At 52.4% G+C, this 16,326-nt stretch overlaps 1 protein-coding gene across 6 annotated transcripts in view; it reads left to right on the plus strand.

Annotated features, from left to right (window-relative positions):
- ARNT2 (aryl hydrocarbon receptor nuclear translocator 2) overlaps nt 1-16,326 on the plus strand; it is a 94,590-nt gene that overhangs the window by 23,007 nt on the left and 55,257 nt on the right. For 2 of the 6 annotated variants that reach the window (XM_064158135.1, XM_064158140.1), the window contains exons 3-7: nt 4,294-4,341; nt 7,241-7,285; nt 7,394-7,438; nt 9,620-9,833; nt 11,491-11,704. In XM_064158135.1, the coding sequence (XP_064014205.1) occupies nt 4,294-4,341; nt 7,241-7,285; nt 7,394-7,438; nt 9,620-9,833; nt 11,491-11,704 (566 nt within the window). The remainder of the gene's footprint in view (nt 1-4,293; nt 4,342-7,240; nt 7,286-7,393; nt 7,439-9,619; nt 9,834-11,490; nt 11,705-16,326) is intronic. The other 4 variants (XM_064158136.1, XM_064158137.1, XM_064158138.1 and 1 more) reach the window with 4 other exon arrangements.

Raw genomic sequence — 16,326 nt, forward strand, 5'->3', positions numbered from 1 at the left:
TCGGTCTGCCTGCTCTTCCTGCCAGACCAAACTGCAGATGAGTGTTTTGTTTGCTCTTTCTTGTGCCTCAGAAGACTCCTAGGTTTGGCAGAGCAAGCAGAAGCAGAGCCTGGATCCCGCGGCTGTTGTACACACAATGAGTGCTTACTGCCTGCATCCCTTTAACCTCAGAAGTGTGAATAAAGGTAGCGAGCTGTGGCCTTACTTGCATGTGCAGACTTACCCAGCTGCAGTTTGGACCTGGAACCTCTCAAAGAGAGGCTCCCTGTTAAAAGCGTTTTGCTTGCAGTCCTGGGTACAGAAGCAGCACAAGCAAGCACTCTGCAGAGGCCATGGTCTGTGATGCCTCAGGTCTCACTGGGGATGCAGCCTTTAGGAGGAAGCTCCTTGCACTAGCTTCAGGGCTCTGCTAAAGAGGAGAGCTTGTTTTATCCAGCACCAGACCTTGGTGTGGTGTAGGGGTAAGTCTTCCGCATCAGTTTGCTCCTTGGCAGCTCATCCTAATCCTCTGTTAGAAGAAGAGTGTAGCAAGAGCTGCAGAAGGGCAGAAAAAACTCTTTAGTATTATCAAACCCCCTTATTTTGATCAAAGGTTGATCACAAGCAGCAGTCTTTGGGTGATGCTTTCTTGGAGGTGTCTGACCTGAGATGTCTGCAAACGAAGCTAATTAATGTTACATTTAGCTCTAAACAAGGCATTGATGGGGCTTAAAGGCATTAGCAGCATGAGCAGACTCTTCCCTGAGAAGCCCTTAAGGAGAAAACCTTTCTTGTGAAAGCTGCTCTAGGTCACCAAGTTGTTACCAGCTTTGGGTGTCTGCTCAAGTAAGAGTGCTGGAGCCTCAATCCTGAGGCGAGTTAGCAAGGGAGGAGGTGGACCCTGCCTTGAAGGTGTGACATGAACGTTCAGGGTGGCTGTTCTGGTGGTTACTCCTCTGGACAGGACAGTCTGGAAGTGTCTCCCCTGAGTGTGCTTCATCCGCTGAGCTGTGGCACTGGCCTGGGAAGCTCCTGGGATCTGGCTGGCCTGCTGCTGGCTTTGCTCAGCCCTGCCCTCGGCAGAGGGAACAAAGTGCTGCTGTCCTGCAGTGCTGCTCAGCACACAGCAGCGGTTGTGCTCCGGAGCCGCAGCAGCAGCTGAGCTCTTCCCTCACCCCAAGCCCTGTCCGCTGCCAAGGCCGGGTTGCAAATTGCTGTTCCCAAGGCTTGCTGCTGCTGGCTCTGAGATCCTCCGATGACACTGAGTACCGAGCTGATGCTCATTGGAAGCTGTGCTCTAACGGTTGCATTTCAGGTGTCATCATCTCTTTGTGAGGAAGCGAAGCGGGGGCCGGGGGGGAGGGGCCCCAGGTCAGATTGTTCCAAATGTTGAGGATGCAGCCTCGGGGAGTGTGGGTTTGCTGTTACACCCAGCCCGGGGTGTTTCATCTGTGCAGGGCAGCTCCGAACTAAGAGCCCATCTCCAGCCTCAGCCCGGCTGCGTTTTGTTCCTGTTCCCAGGGTGCGTGTATTCGGAGCTGGCAGCCAGGGGTGCCTGCTGTGTCCAGCTCCTCCTGCCTTCCCTTGGAACAAAGCGGCAGCTAACACTTGCTCCTTTCATTACCGTCCTGGTGATACATCTTTGTGCACCTAAAGCCTGGGGCGTTCCGGGCGCCGGTGCTTTGTGCCCGGCATAAAGGAGCGCGGCTGCTGAGCGCAGGCATCCTTCCGAGCTGCACTTACCGCTCGGAACTGTTGCTTTTCTCATAATTGCTGAGGCAAGCCGGCAGAGTAATTGGTGTGTGGACCTGAATGTAGATCAGCTTCCACTCACTGGCTCTCTAGGAGGTGTTTCTGTGGTGCAGGCATTTGGCTTCGTTGACAGCTCGGAGAAACATTTTTCCTTTCCATGAATTACCCCAAATATTTTTAGAAGGCAGTGACAGCTTAAGGGCGTGCACTGCACCTGCCTAGGTGAAAGTGGCTGCTGGGACTTGCTTCAGGCTTTGCTGTGGGGCTTTTTCACCTTGCCAAGTTGTACTTGGCAGGGGGAGGGAGGGTTGGTGGGACTTTGGTTGGCTGCTTTCCAAGGGCAGGGACTGAATTCAGTTCAGCAGACAGTCTGGGGGCTTTTCTCTGACCCAGAACCCTGAGACCTCAGCCCGGCAGCCTCCCTCCCCTGCTGCACCCCCTGGACGTTGTACTGAACACGCAGCGGTGGTGCAGACCCCATCCGCCTCTCGGCTGCTCCTGCCCCTGCCTGCCCCCTTCCTGTGCTGTGCAGTCAGGGCAGGCCTCCTTCTGGCACACGCTGGGAGCTCTCCCTCAGCATTTGGTTGCAGAGTCCAAATCCTCTCTCAGTTTTTAACGTGTGCAGGACCACCTTTGTGTGTCTTTATGGCCCCCACGGATCGCTGGAGGAAAGCACTTCAGTAAGAGCCTCATGCATGAGGCCTCTTCCCGACTGATGCTGGCAGTGTGAAAGGCAAACCAGGTGCATGCTGTCTCTTCCGGACAGAACAGCACAGAGCAGCTCTTTCTTAGAGTCTCCTCTTGCTGAGGATTTCAAGTGAAGATAAAAGTTCCTATCTCTGAAACTTCCGAACCGATGTTGTTTGCCTCCGTGCAGGCTGCTGCTGCTGCTGTGTTAATGTGCAACATGCTCTGCCCAGGCAGCAGGTCTGATCTGCCAGGGCATGAGGAATTGGCTGGAGTATTATTTCTGTCTTCTGAGAAAGGTTCCCATGGAGATTTCCTGCCTTTCACTCCACCTTGTAAAGCAGAGGTGGTGGTTCTGGCAGGGCTCCCTGTACTGGAGAGGCTGGGGTTGGTTTGGGTTTTGAGAGGGATTTTTCCTTTTACACAGTAAACGTGAAACTGGGAAAGGTGTTCATGAGCCAAGATGAGACAGAGGTACATTTGCTGTTGCATTTTGGAAGCATTGGCACCCAGGAAGCTCCTTTTGGTGGCTCGTGTCGAAGTTCCCCTGCCCACTCTGTCTGTGTTGGAAGTGGAGAAAGCTTCCTGCTTGATGTGGCTCCCTGGAGGAGCTTGACTGGAGGGCTGGGCTCTGGCCCAGGGAAGAGCTCACCTCTTCCTCTGCCTGAGAAGAAGATGTGGAACATAACCAGGTAAGTCAGGTGCACAGTAGGCCCACAGCTCATTTTAGCAGTGAGCACAGGAGTGTCACAGAGTGGCTGCCATCTGCAGACTGGCTGGTAAGTTGTGAGAGAGAGCTGCTAGTGCAGGGTGAGAGTAAAGAGCTTCCCACAGTGTGATGGTTTGGGCTCTTACCTGTCCCCCCATGCTTTTGGAATTGCCCCAGCTAACTCAGAAGGGACTCCAGGAATATAAATGAAGCTATTTATTTTACAGCAGCAAATATACAAGCAGATATTTACAATATATACAGTTATATATAGAAATATACAAAGGATAAACAGTACAGAAGCACAGCTCCCCTCCCAGAAACCTGAGTCCCCAGGAGAGGCTCTCAAACCACCCCAGCACCTTCCCCTTGCCCTCTCAACCTTACCCCAGTTCCCAGGAAGAATAGAGGTGCAGCCAAGAGGTTAAGAAGGAAGGTTAGTAGCAGTGGGGTTAAGGAGATGTGGCTTGGTCTGAAGCTCAAAGCAGAATGAAAGACAAAATGGAGAATGTTATCAAATGTGTTCCTTCTTCTTCCCAGAGTTCTCAGCGAGGCTGTGAGAGAAGAGACACAACCATGTTTACCTTTTCACTGCCCATTATCTAGTTCTTTTCACCAAAACATTCTAGCTTGCTTCAAACTAGCACACACAGTTCCAGTCAGGAGTGGTGGGATGAATGATCCTCTTGGCAGGGAGGCTGGGCCTTTGTTCCACCCTACCTCTAACGTGCATGCTTTAGAGTGGAGCAGGGTAGTGGCCTGGTGTTTGGCATGTGCACAGCTTTGGAACTTGGTCATCTTGAGCCTTCATTTCAGTTCTCTGGCAAGAGAGTCCCCTCTGAGTTCTGCAGCCTTGTGTCAGGACTAAGAGGATTGTCCCCCAGGAGCTGCTGGCTGTGTCCTGGTGTGTGCACGTTTCCCTGGGGAGGAGTGGGGATTCTTTATGTTGTGTTTGATTTTGAAGAAGCCTTTGTGTTCTTTCTGTGCCTGGCAGCTGATGAGCTTGCTTGTAGGCAGCCTAGAGCCCGGGAGCAGGGATGGAATCCACAGCCGCTCGCTCCTCTGGGCAAGGCAGGCGCCGAGCGAGGCTGGGACGCGCTGCCCTGGCCCTCGGTGTCCCCGTGGCCGGTGTCAGGATTGCTGATGTGGAACTCTTGCCTTTGCAGAATGGACTTTGATGACGAAGATGGGGAGGGACCCAGCAAATTTTCAAGGTGAGCATTTACAAGGGGGTGGCCAAATCACTGCCTGCTTTCAGTGGAGAAAGACAGCTGTCTGCTGACACTTTCAACCCAAGGTGAACATGGTGGAGGAACTTGCCAATGGCCTGACCTAAATTCCAGCTTTTTATCGGCTTCCTCTGCATCCTGGCAGGAGTCTGTCTAGTGTAGGTATTGGCTCACAAAGCTGCCAGGACCTGCGTCCTCATTTCACCGCAGTGAACCGTTTGTGATTTGTGCCTTATTACCTCAACTGCTGCAGTTGAACTTTGGTTGGATGTGCTAAAGTTGTCTTTCTGCCACTGAAAGTGAACATTATTTTCAGTTTATTGCAGATGTTAACTGCTTCTTAACACAATGTGACAAGGTCCTAGAGGCGTGGATTATTTTTTTTCTAAGCTTAAATCTCATTATGTACTCTTAGGTGTAACTGAAGAGTAAAACATGCCATCATAATGTTAATTAACATGGAATTTTCTAGGCTAGAAACAAAACCAAACATGAAAGCATCACTGCCATTTTTTCACTTTTCCTTTTTCCCTGGTCACACTCTGCATTTTCTCATTAGAGGTCAAGCAGCTGCAGGTGAGGGGTGGATATCCTGAGGCCTTCAGGTAACTGCTGATCATCCAAATTGTAGCTGCAGCTCTGTAGCAGCAGCAGCATTCAAACGCAGCTGTCACCAGGGGGTTTTAACAAGATCTTCCTGGTCAGTCTGAAAGATCAGTGTGCTCAAGATGTGTCCTGACACCACAGCAGAGCCTGCTGAGCAGCACCAGCAGCAGCCCTCTTCAGCTGGTGGCCTTAACAAAAGGATATTGCAGGCTCTGGTGCTCAAGTCCATGATCTGAGGGCTAGCCCCTAGTGTTAAGAGCTGCTTTGTGACAAGTGCAGCTGCTCTGTGCCTGTGTGGTCAGGGTTGTCGGGCACACTGGTGCATCTGCAGTGGTCCATTGGTCTCTCTCCATCCCTTCTGCAGCCCTTCAGAGTCTGGTGGTGGGGAGAGTCAGTAGCTCTTTGGAGAGGCATCCTGTGCTTATGCTCAGCTGGTTTTAGATGTCAGATCAAAACCTGGTATTCAAATCTTAAATGCTGTAAACCCCCCAGCTTGTTCTGCTTTTAGAGAGTGCAGAACAGTGCAGAGACAGCCAGGGCCAGGGTCAGATGTTCTCTTCTAGCCATGCTCTCCTTTTAGGACTTCTCCCCCAGACTGCTCCCATGACTGATTCCTAGGTTGTCTCAGTCAAAACTATTTGGTTATCAGAGAGCTGCTGTTTAAATGTTGAAGCTAACCCAGCTGGCTTTGAGTGAAGCGCCTGAAGAAGCATCAGCTGGGTGACTGGAAGGGAGAAAGCAGTAGCTGGAAGCACTAACATCTGCAGCCCATCCAGCCAGAGAAGGATGAGTAAGTGAGCCCCAAGCTAGTGGGAACACAGGAGGCAGTGGTGTTAGTTTGGTACTCCATGTGAGCTAACACAACACACCTTGCTTCTCAGGGGCTTCCAGGCCAGCTCAGGTATCTGCATGGCATCTCACTGTCACATGGAGGCATATGCATGCACTTCTCCCATAGCAGCATGTGGCCATTTCTTGTTCAGTCTGTCTTTCTGCTTCACATGTTGGGGGCCCAGTCTGCTCGCAGCCAAGCAGAGTAAAATGCCCTCTTCAACTCAGGTTTTGAGGGTGCTGAGGAAGACAAGTCACAGAGGCCGAGTCTCCCCTAAGCTTTGTCTGCAGTGTTTGATTGAGTCTTAATGAGGAAGGAGGGAGACTCCACAACCTCTGTGGGCAGCCTGCTCCAGGGCTCTGCACCCTCACCATACACAAGTGTCTCCTTCTGTTGAGGTGCCACCTCCTGGGTTCCAGCTTGTACCCGTTGCTCCCTGTCCTGTCACTGGGCACCACTGAAAAGAGCCTGGCACCTTCATCCTGACACCTACCCCTCGGATATTGATAGAGGTTGATCAGGTCCTCTCTCAGCCTTCTCCTCTCCAGACTAAACAGCCCCAGGGCTCTCAGCCTCTCTTCACAGCAGATGCTCCCAGCCCCTGCTGGACTCTTAGCAGCTCCCTGACTCTGGTGTCAGACGATCAGTGTGTTTTTAGGAAAGAGGAAGGAGGAGCAGCACGGCTGCTTTTTTTTTTAGTCCCATTGTTGCCTGTCCCTGGGACAGAGCTTCAGAGCCAGCGAAGCTTTAATCCCACAGAGCAAAATCCCCCCCATTTCCTCCACAAAGCTGCTGCCAGTACACCACAGACATCTGTTTGGGCATCCGACTTCTGCTGTTTGGGTAGGACCGAGGCAGCTGTTTACTTCTAGGGCTTCAAGCCAGTTTTAATTTCACTTCTGTTTACCCAGCAGTAAACTTTGGCCTGGCATCCCAACAGACAGCAGTGTCTGTGCCTCGCAGAGCTTTTCTCCGGAGGCATCCTTACATAATGCCCTGCGCTCAGCGCCTGTCCCTGCCCTCTCCCGTTATCTGCAGACCATCAGTGCCCTCTGCTGAGTGGAGAGAGTTGTGGTTGCAGCCTGGAACACATCCAGCTCCTCGACTTACAGCACAGCAACGGATAGTTCCTGGGCTCAGTGTCGAGGCTGTTGGGGGGTGGGGGGGTGGTTCAGTGCTGCAGGCAGTAAGGGTGTGCCGAGTGTTGGCAGAGACCCTCTGAAGTGTGTCTCCGACTCGTTCGGTGCACAGACAAAGCTTCTGGATGGGCATGGCTTGCAAGCGGCATCAGGATCAGCCCTTTCTTCGCTTTGCTGTCCTCGTGTCCTCGTTCCCCTTGCTGTTAGTTGTACGAGTTTGCAGTCATGCAGCTCTGCTTTCTGCTGTGTGTTGCCTCTCCCGTGCCACGGGGCCCTGGTGCATTTACTGCCTGTCTTTTGTTTGCAGGTATGATGGTGATCAAATCTCGGGTGATAAGGAAAAGTTTGCAAGGTAGGCGTGTTCTGTAGAGCTCTGCTGCTGAGAGAAAAGAGGGATGGTCGTGTCCAAAAGCACCAGCACCTGAGCCTTAGCTTAGAGAGCTGGCTGGTTTGGTTCTAGGTGGAGTGATGGTCACAGTGCTGCTGCCACGGAGAGGATGGCCAGGTAGGAAAAAGGAGAAGCAGATAAGGTTTGACTTCATTTTTATCTCCCGTGATGCCGTTCTGGCTGATCAAGAGCCAGGAGGCTGAGCCAAAAAAAGCTGAAATCAGAAATACTGAACCTTGACCCAGGTGTGTTTGGATCAGCTCCCACAGTCTCCCAAAATTGAACATCCCTCCAAAATTTCCGTAGGAAAAAAGTTTGGAGTTACAGACTTGGGACACCATTCTGTGTACACGGTGGTGAATGCTGGGGCCCAGGGCAGACCCTTCTGGAGCAGGAGCACAGCCTCTCTTTTTAGGGTTTCAGTTTGCCCTGGCTTCAGGAAAGTTTCAAGACCTTGTTTGCTTCAGCATAGCCATGGCCAGCTGATGGGTGCTGGCCAGTGAGGGCGTGGGAACCACCAGAGTGAAATGGGCTCCTGGAGCTCCTCTTTCTTCTCAGGAAGCGTTGCAGCCGTTTGCTCTTTGTGATGGCTGCTCTCAGTTCTCTGCTGGAGTTTGGAGATCCTTAGTTGCAGTTGATGTCATGTATTTGTAACTCAGATGTATAGATATCTCTGTTGTTTCCCCCTTGACCACCAGACCTGTCAAAACACTGAGCTTGGGAGCAAGCTGTCAGCATGCAAAAGTGCATTTTCCTTCCCCTTGTGCCTGTCTCCTCTATGCACTGTGGTGCCCACATGCGCTGTCGTGGCAGCTGTTGTGCTTCTGTGTGTGAGCCCAGCTGGCACAGGCAGACCACACAGAGGCTGCTTCTGCTACAGGACATGGTATGCTGTAACAGATAGTGGTGACCTCAACCAAGGGACTGGCTGATTCACTGAGTGACCATGGGGCAGTCACTGAAGCCACCCCTGGCTGGCTTCCCAGACTGTCAGGGCTCAGCACGCCCAACAAGTGGTGTTCGTGAGGCAGTGCCTCACAGGTGTGACACCTCTGCGTGCAGGGGCAGGGTCACATGGGAAAGCAAGGCACAGCCTGGGCTTTGCTGTCTCTCAGGAGGCTGCACACTACATCTTGGGTTCTTTGCTGCAGTTTGAGACGAGGCTCCTTTACTGAAAGCAGCCAAGAGGTGCCCAGCCTAGCACTCAGCCCAGCTTCTGCTGTCATGGTCAGTCTTCATAGCAGCCAGCTCCCAGGCATCTTGCAGTTGCTTTTAATGTCGTGTTACCACACCAGTCAGTGCTGGGGACTCTCCAAGTGATCACCTTTCACATCTTGTTGGACCAGGCAGTAATCCCACAAGGCAGTGCCACACACAGCTCACTGGAATCAGTGGGAGGCGCTGCTCTGACCTACCTGTCGTGTGCTGGTGTTGCCAGTGCCACCTGACAGCAAAAGAAGTGTTAGGTGCTGCAGTGGGCTGGGTCCAGCTGGACCAGTGCAGATATGTATGTTGGTGCCATTCTGTAATGTGTGGGAAAGCTGAACTCCCAGATCCTCAGTTCTGCAGGATTTGGGTGGCCTTGCACTTGGGGACTCCTCAGACTTGCTGCCTGTAAAGCATGGGAGTGTTGGAGGTGAGCCCAAAGTGGGGCAGCATCAGGCACGGTCACTGTCCCGAAGCACTAATCCTGACCGCTGGCTGTGTGTTTGCTGTCCCTTGTACTAACTCCAGTTACTTACCCTTTTAGTATGTACTCTCACACCACATCTGAGCTGTCCTCCAGTCTCCCTCTGGGGCTGCAGGCTGTTCCACATGGCATCACAGGCCTGGAGATCAGTGTTGGTGTGGAGTGGGGGTTTGTAAGTCAGTGCTGACACTTTAGTTAGTGAGAGGCCTCCTCTGACAAAGCCCTTCTGTAAGCAGATGCAGCACCTGGAGCAAGGTCTCCAACCTGAAATGCATCACACTGAATGTGAGCGGCTGATGAATTGCAGCCGTCAGTTCCTCACATCTTCCTGCTTAATTCTGCATTCTTAAACCAAAGGGGACTGAGCTGGCTGGGAGATGAAGGCCACCAGGCAGTAGATGGAGATGTGAGTTCTTTTCACAGTGATGGGCAAATGTTTCTCCTTCTGTGGCTTTCCTGCCTGTAGCCAGGGATGGTGGCGCTGAGCTTCGTGGAGCTCTGAAAGCCGCCACACGAGTGCCAGGTGTTAGGACTGGTGCCCTGGGGTGGGATCCTTCCACTGATGCCCTCTGCTTTCCTGCTGATGGGGTGCTTCTCGCGCTGCCCAGGGAGAACCACAGCGAGATCGAGCGGCGCAGGCGGAACAAGATGACGCAGTACATCACGGAGCTGTCCGACATGGTGCCCACCTGCAGCGCCCTGGCACGCAAGCCTGACAAGCTGACCATCCTGCGCATGGCTGTCTCGCACATGAAGTCCATGAGGGGCACTGGCAACAAGTCCACCGATGGAGCCTACAAGCCTTCCTTTCTCACAGAACAGGTGGGCTAAGAGCTGCGAGGAGCAGGCAGCCTCAGCGCCGTCCCTTGCTGTTGTGGAGTAGCCAAAGCATGAGTGCAGGCAGCTGGTGTGTGACTCTTTGGAGCTGACCTTAACCATAGGGCAGAGCTCCCTCTGAGGCAGCACAGTGGCTGTTCCTGTCCTGGAGGGCTGTTCTGCTCCAAGCATGCTCGCTGCTGCGGGAGAGGACTTCTCACCTCTAGAACTGGGTCCTGCCCATCCTCACAAAGATCCTCTGAAATAAGTACAGATGAATCTGGAGAGACCTGCCTCTCTCTCCTGGGAGTAGAGGAAGGTTAAAACCACCCAGTGCCTAAGTTCCCAACAGCTGAACTGAGTAGGGATGAACCTGCCGGCTGAGGCACTCCTTTGGTTACAGTTTGGATGGAGGAAGTAAGATGCTGCCAGTGCGTGAAGGAGGCTGATGTCTCACTGAGGGCACCTTCCTTGTTTCTGGAGGGCTGTGGGAGCAGTGTGCCGCCTGTGGGAGCTCAGCACTTGCAATTGGCAGTGATGGCCAGAGGCAGGACTGCTTAGAGACTGCAGCAGCTGCTGCCTCTGCTAACGTCTTCACTTACTCTGCCTTGCTCCCAGTGTGTTTCTGGAGGGACAGCCAGCTATTGGTAGGGTGCACTGGGCACATCTTACATCAGCATGGAGGTGCTAGGCTCTTCTCAGTGGTGCCAGTGACAGGGCAAGACACAGTGGGCACAAGCTGGAACACAAGAGGTTCCACCCCAACATGAGGAGGCATGAGTCCTGCTGAGAGGTGTCCCTGCCCGTGGTGGGTAGTCTGGAGCAGCTGATCTCTGAGATTCCTTCCAGCCTAAGCCAGACTGTGTTTCTATGATTCTAGCCTCAAGATGGGGTCGATGCTCTCAGTGCTGCATTGAAGGCAGATGTGTGGGTGTCTCAGGACAGAAGTACCCAGGCTGATGAGGAGGGCACCATGTAAAGGCAAAAGACAGGCCTGTTGTAGACCCTTTGGGTCTCTGAGGCTTTGCGTCCAGAGGCTGGAGAAGAAAGCAAGAAGTGATGCATGCTATTTAAGCCCCCAGATGGGAGAGAGGCTGGAGATTCCTGTCCTTGTTCCCATTGCACTTTCTGCTTTTTATCCAGTGACTATTTAATCTGGAAACAGCTCGTTCCAGGGGGTTGGGAGCAAAACAAAGCCCAGAAAGACTTGATTGGTTTCTTTCCAGTTAAATGTATCCAGGACATTTAATTAAGGGATGAGTTTGCTGTCTGAGTTATAGCTGTTCATTTCCTCTGTTTGTGCTCCAGAATAACTTCTTACTCTTTTCAGTGTTAGATGCTTATCACACAGTGTGCAGTGAGTCTGGGTTAGTTCATCTTCCTAAAGTGCCCTGAGATTATCAGATGAAAAGCAGTAAAGGAAAACAAAGCATTGTTTGTTATTAAGGTCAGTGATTTACGGCTTGCTGCAAGTTAGGTTGTGTTGTTACATCCACACCACGCTGAACGTCTCTGCCTGGGCTGTGGTGCTGTGCCCACACCACACTGCCTGGGCTGTGAGCAGCTGCCCGGCCCAGAAGCAAACACTGTTTTTGGGCAGTGCCAGCTGTGCTGTTTGGATCCCTTTCCTTGCTGGCGTTCTGATGAAGCCTTTCCTTGTCAGGAGCTGAAACACCTGATCCTGGAGGCTGCGGATGGGTTCCTGTTCGTGGTGGCAGCCGAGACGGGCAGGGTGATCTACGTGTCGGACTCGGTGACGCCGGTGCTGAACCAGCCGCAGTCGGAGTGGTTCGGCAGCACCCTGTACGAGCAGGTGCACCCCGACGACGTGGAGAAGCTGCGGGAGCAGCTCTGCACCTCGGAGAACTCCATGACAGGTCAGATGTGCCTGCGGGCTGGGGCTGCCGCGTCCCTGCGGGCTCCTCGCCATCCAGGCGCCCGGTTTGAGACTCTGGCAGCGGTGAAGCGCAGCAGGGCTTGGCTGCCTCCCCTTGCAGGCAGCTCAGTCACCTCACTCAGCTCCTTTCCTGTTTGTTTGGCTTCAGCTAAGCCACCCTCAGGTAGTCCTGTACTCAGCCTTCTGGCTTGGGTAGGTTGGAATCTGGATTGTTTTCTGACCGGGTCTGGAAAGCTGGAGTGTTTTCCTTTCCTCTCCAGTGAACTTGTGACTTCTTTACAGCTCTGTCTTTGCTGAGGGCAGTGTTTATTTTGAAGGCAAAAGTGCCTTAGACTTTTCCATTTTCATAAAAGTTTGCTGACAGGAATCCTGGGAAAAGAAGTCCAGTCCCTGGCAGCTGCAAATCGGTGGATTTGAAAGGGGAGGCTTTCCCCTGCCACACAGGGGTAGGTTGGGTGCGAGGTGCCCGCCTGTCATCTTGAGGGCAAAGCTAAACCATCCTCCTCTCTGCAGTAGAGCTCTGGCATTTGCAGTCACTGCCTATGCTGTGAACAGCATACCTGGGTGTGAGCTGCAGGAACTAGCTAGATCCTGGCTTCACTCAGACTTGGAAAGCAGGAAGCTCAGCTTCTTACTTTTCCACACAGTATGTTTATAGTGGAAGGGAAGAAAAGCCAGAGGGAGACGTTCCGAGGCCTCGATCCATGCAGAAGCCACATTGGTTCTCCTTGCTTCACTGATTCACAGTTCTGACCTGGTGTGCTGGAAGTTCTGTTGTGTTTCATAACTCAAAGGACAGTGAACCTGCATACTGTTTACAGCTCCCATGTCCAGCTAGTGCCAAATTCACGACTTCCTGTGGTTTGGATGTGATGTGGGTTTGGCAGAGCTCTCGTGTATTCAAACTGGAAACTCAGAGCAAAACTCTGTGGTGAAAATCCAGATGGATCAAGACCAAGCGAGCAGTGAGGGAACCTAGCAGAGCAAACCAGCTGAGTGTCATGCCACCAGGCCTGCAGAGAAGCACAGTCTCTGCTTTGGTCCTGCAGCCTGTCGTGCAGTGTCAGGTAGGGCCCTGCAGGCATCAGTCACTGCAGAGCCCCAGGCAGCACTCATGGTTGGACTTCCAGACATGCTCAGCCCTGGGGCTTAACCTGCTCAGACCAGGGCAGGACTGGGCAAACTAAGAGCACTTCTGAAAACTCAGCCTGGTCTTCTCTCCACTATTAACTGTGCCTTTCTGTTATGTTGAACTCCTCTGGAGATCTGTGTTAGGTTGAATGACTGTGATGTAACTGCTATCACTGAGACATGGTGGAACAGCTCCCATGGCTGGAATGTTGCCATGGATGGCTCTGGACTGTTCAGGAAGGACAGACCAGCCAGACGAGGTGGGGGAGTTGCCCTCTCTGTGCCAGAGCAACTGAAGTGCTGAGTTCTGTCCAAAGCAGTGGCAGGACAGGTTGAAAGCTTGTGGGTAAGAATTAGGGGATGTGGAAGAGGAGATGAAATTGTTGTAGGAGTCTACTATAGACCACCAGACCAAGAGGAAGATGAGGCCTTCTACAGACAGCTGGAGGTAGCCTCTAGAGCTAACTTCTTGGTGCTCGTGGAGACTTCAGTCACCCTGATGTTTGCTGGGCAGCTCGCACAGCCAGGCGCAGCCAGTCCAAAAGGCCTCTGCAGTGTATCAATGATAACCTCCTGATGCAGGTAGTGGAGGAGCCAACAAGGAGACGTGCACTGCTGGACCTTGTATTAACTAATCAAGAGGGACTGGTTGAGGACATTAAGGTCGGGAACAACCTTGGGGACAGTGATCATGACATGGTGGAGTTTAGTATTCTAAAGGGTAGAATCAAAGCAACAAGTAGAATTGCAACCCCGGGCTTCTGCAGAGCCTGCTGTGCACAGACAGCTGGGCATTGGCCCAGCAGGATGGAAACCTCAGTCTGTTGAAAGCCAGGGCAGCCTGCTCGGCTACATTGCTTCAGGTGCAGAGGCAGGCTGGATGTGCAAAGATGGCTTCTTGGGGACTGCAGAAAGTGCACAGGCAGAGCTGTTCCAGCAGCGAGAGCACTGGGCAGTTCCCAGCTGCATGGGGCATGTTGTCCTCCTTCCTCAAAGTGACTGCTGCTTGCACGGGCAGTGCAGTGTTCTGGCCAGGTGGACATGTCACAAGCCATGAACACAGTCCTATAGTCACAGCATGGCTCAGGCTGGAAGGGAGCTCAGAGCTCAGCTGCTGCAACCTCCCCACCCTGCCCTGGGACACCTCTCAGCTACACTCATCCAGCCTGGCCTGCAACACCACCAGGCAGGAGGCAGCCACAGCCTCCCTGGGCAGCCTGTGCCAGAGTCTCACCACCCTCCTGCTGAACAGCTTCTTCCTCAGCTCCAGTCTAAGCCTGGCCTTCCTCAGCTCCAAACCATTCCCCCTTGGCCTGTCTCTAGACACTCTCAGGAAGAGTCTCTCTGCAGCCTTCCTGCAGGATCCCTTCAGCTCTAAGGTCCTCCTGGAGTCTTCTCCTGCACCCCCCCAGCTCCCTCAGCCTGTGCTCACAGCAGAGCAGCTCCAGCCCTTGGATCATCTCTGTGGCCTCCTCTGGACTGTCTCCAGCAGCTCTGTGTCCTCCTCCTGCTGGGGACCAGAGCTGGAGGCAGTATTAGAGCTTGCTAATAACATTTGTAGCTTTTTAACAAAATCAGTGAAAAGCAAATGCTTCATAATGCACTCCTGCTCTTTGAGTAGGTTTATGTTAGAGATGTGAGGGGAAGAACAGATTTGCATGTGGAAATCTAATGGTGTGTTATGGTTTGTAATTTTGCACTCTTCCTCAGCTTCTCAGGGTCCATCTTTCCCAGTGCTATAACCTCCTCCTCCAGCCCTGGGGCTGGGGAAGCAGTGGCAGTGCCCTGACAAAGGAGGGGCTACACTTGCCTTGCAGTATCCTTGGGTTGCGCTTGCTTGCTGCCTTCTCCCAGCACCTCTTGGCAACTCTGCACCCAGAGAGGCTGCTCAGATCCTGAGGACTGGAGAGGCTGCCACTGGCAAGGGGTAGCAGCAGAGGACGAGCTGGTGGAGAAAGCAGGCTCCACTCACACGTCTGGCCCAGGAATAAGAGCGGGGCTGGGGCTGAGGTCGTGTGAGTGGTGTTTTGGCAGTCACCCTGGCTTATGCAATCCTCACCTCAGCTCACCCTCTCCTCTTTTGGCATTTCTGTGGTACTACCATGAGTCACATCAAGGGCACCCAGCTGCAAGCTAAGCTAAGCAAAAATCCCTTGGTTTGCTGGAGACAGCTCTTTGGGCCACATTATTGGAGAGTTGTTTCAGCTCTTGTGTTAACACCAAGGAGAAGCAGGGAGCGAATAGTTAAGGGTAAGGAGAGGAGAGGACTGCAGTGGCTGTTTGGCCATGCCCTAACCCACACAGTGTGTTTGGGGAGTTATTTGCTTGTTCTATTTTTAACTGTCAGGATATGGGGAAGGATGGATCATTTCTGTTCCATTTTATGTCCTTGGAGATTTTATTCCCTGGAAAGGGAACAGTTGTCTGCTTTCTTGTACATTGATTGCTACCACATTGTAGCAACAGGAAGGCTGAGCTGTGAAGTGTATGTATGGTTTGCAGTGCTCTAGAAGAGACAGAAGCTGAAACTTGATGATAGCAGCAAACAGTGCTCCCAAGAAATATTTACATGTGCTATGGGCATGATTAATCAGTGGGGCAGATAGTCAGGGTAATGATTTATTTTCCCTCCTTGTTCTTGGAAATCTACAGATGGGAAAATAAATCCTTTCCAACGAGGATGAGGATTAGATCCCACAGCAGGAACCATTAGCAAAGATCTCTTAGCCCTGAGGATGCCCCAGTGAAACTTGATGAACGTTGGGTTCAGAGGTGCAGTTGTGAAGGGCTGACACACGGCTGGATGGAGTCCTCTGGTGAGCAGGAGCCTCTAAACAGCTGCAGACAACAAAGCTCTGATGGCGCAAGAAACAGACAGAGCTTAGGTTAAAGTGCAAGGGAAAATAGCTTTTGAAGTCCACCTCTGATAGATTTACTCAAAACAGGACTGAGCAAGTAATGTAGCAGACTCTGCTTCCACCACAGTACAGCATTCCAGAGTGCTTTGCCAGGCTGATTCCTGCCAGTCTAATCCTCCATAAGCACTTCAAGTAAGAGCAGGATGAAGAACAGAGGTACCTTTTATGGCTGCTTGAAAGTATTCCAAGTGATTCCATGGTGTGTCTGAGATAGGCTTGTCAGGGCTGTGAGATTCCTGCAGCCAGCATCTCCAGTGGTGCCAGTGGGAAACACCCAAGTTTGCAGTATTCAGTTCTGAGCTCCAAGCAGCACAGCACAGAGTAATCCAGCTGTAGTATCCTCCCTCTGCCTCACTCTCTGCAGCTGAGGCAGGGAGAAGTCTGTGTAATGCCATCTATGGCACAAAACCTTCCGAGGACATTTAGCATCGAGAGGAATCCTTTCAGGCTGTTTAGCATCGTAGCTGGGGAGAGCTGAAACTGCGGATCTGTGACTGCGATGATGAGAGGCAGAACCTCTGCAGCTTTCAGTTTCAAGTGAAGTTAATATGAC

Source organism: Pogoniulus pusillus, chromosome 17 (assembly GCF_015220805.1).
Source record: "Pogoniulus pusillus isolate bPogPus1 chromosome 17, bPogPus1.pri, whole genome shotgun sequence".
NCBI classification, from domain to species: Eukaryota; Metazoa; Chordata; class Aves; order Piciformes; family Lybiidae; genus Pogoniulus; species Pogoniulus pusillus.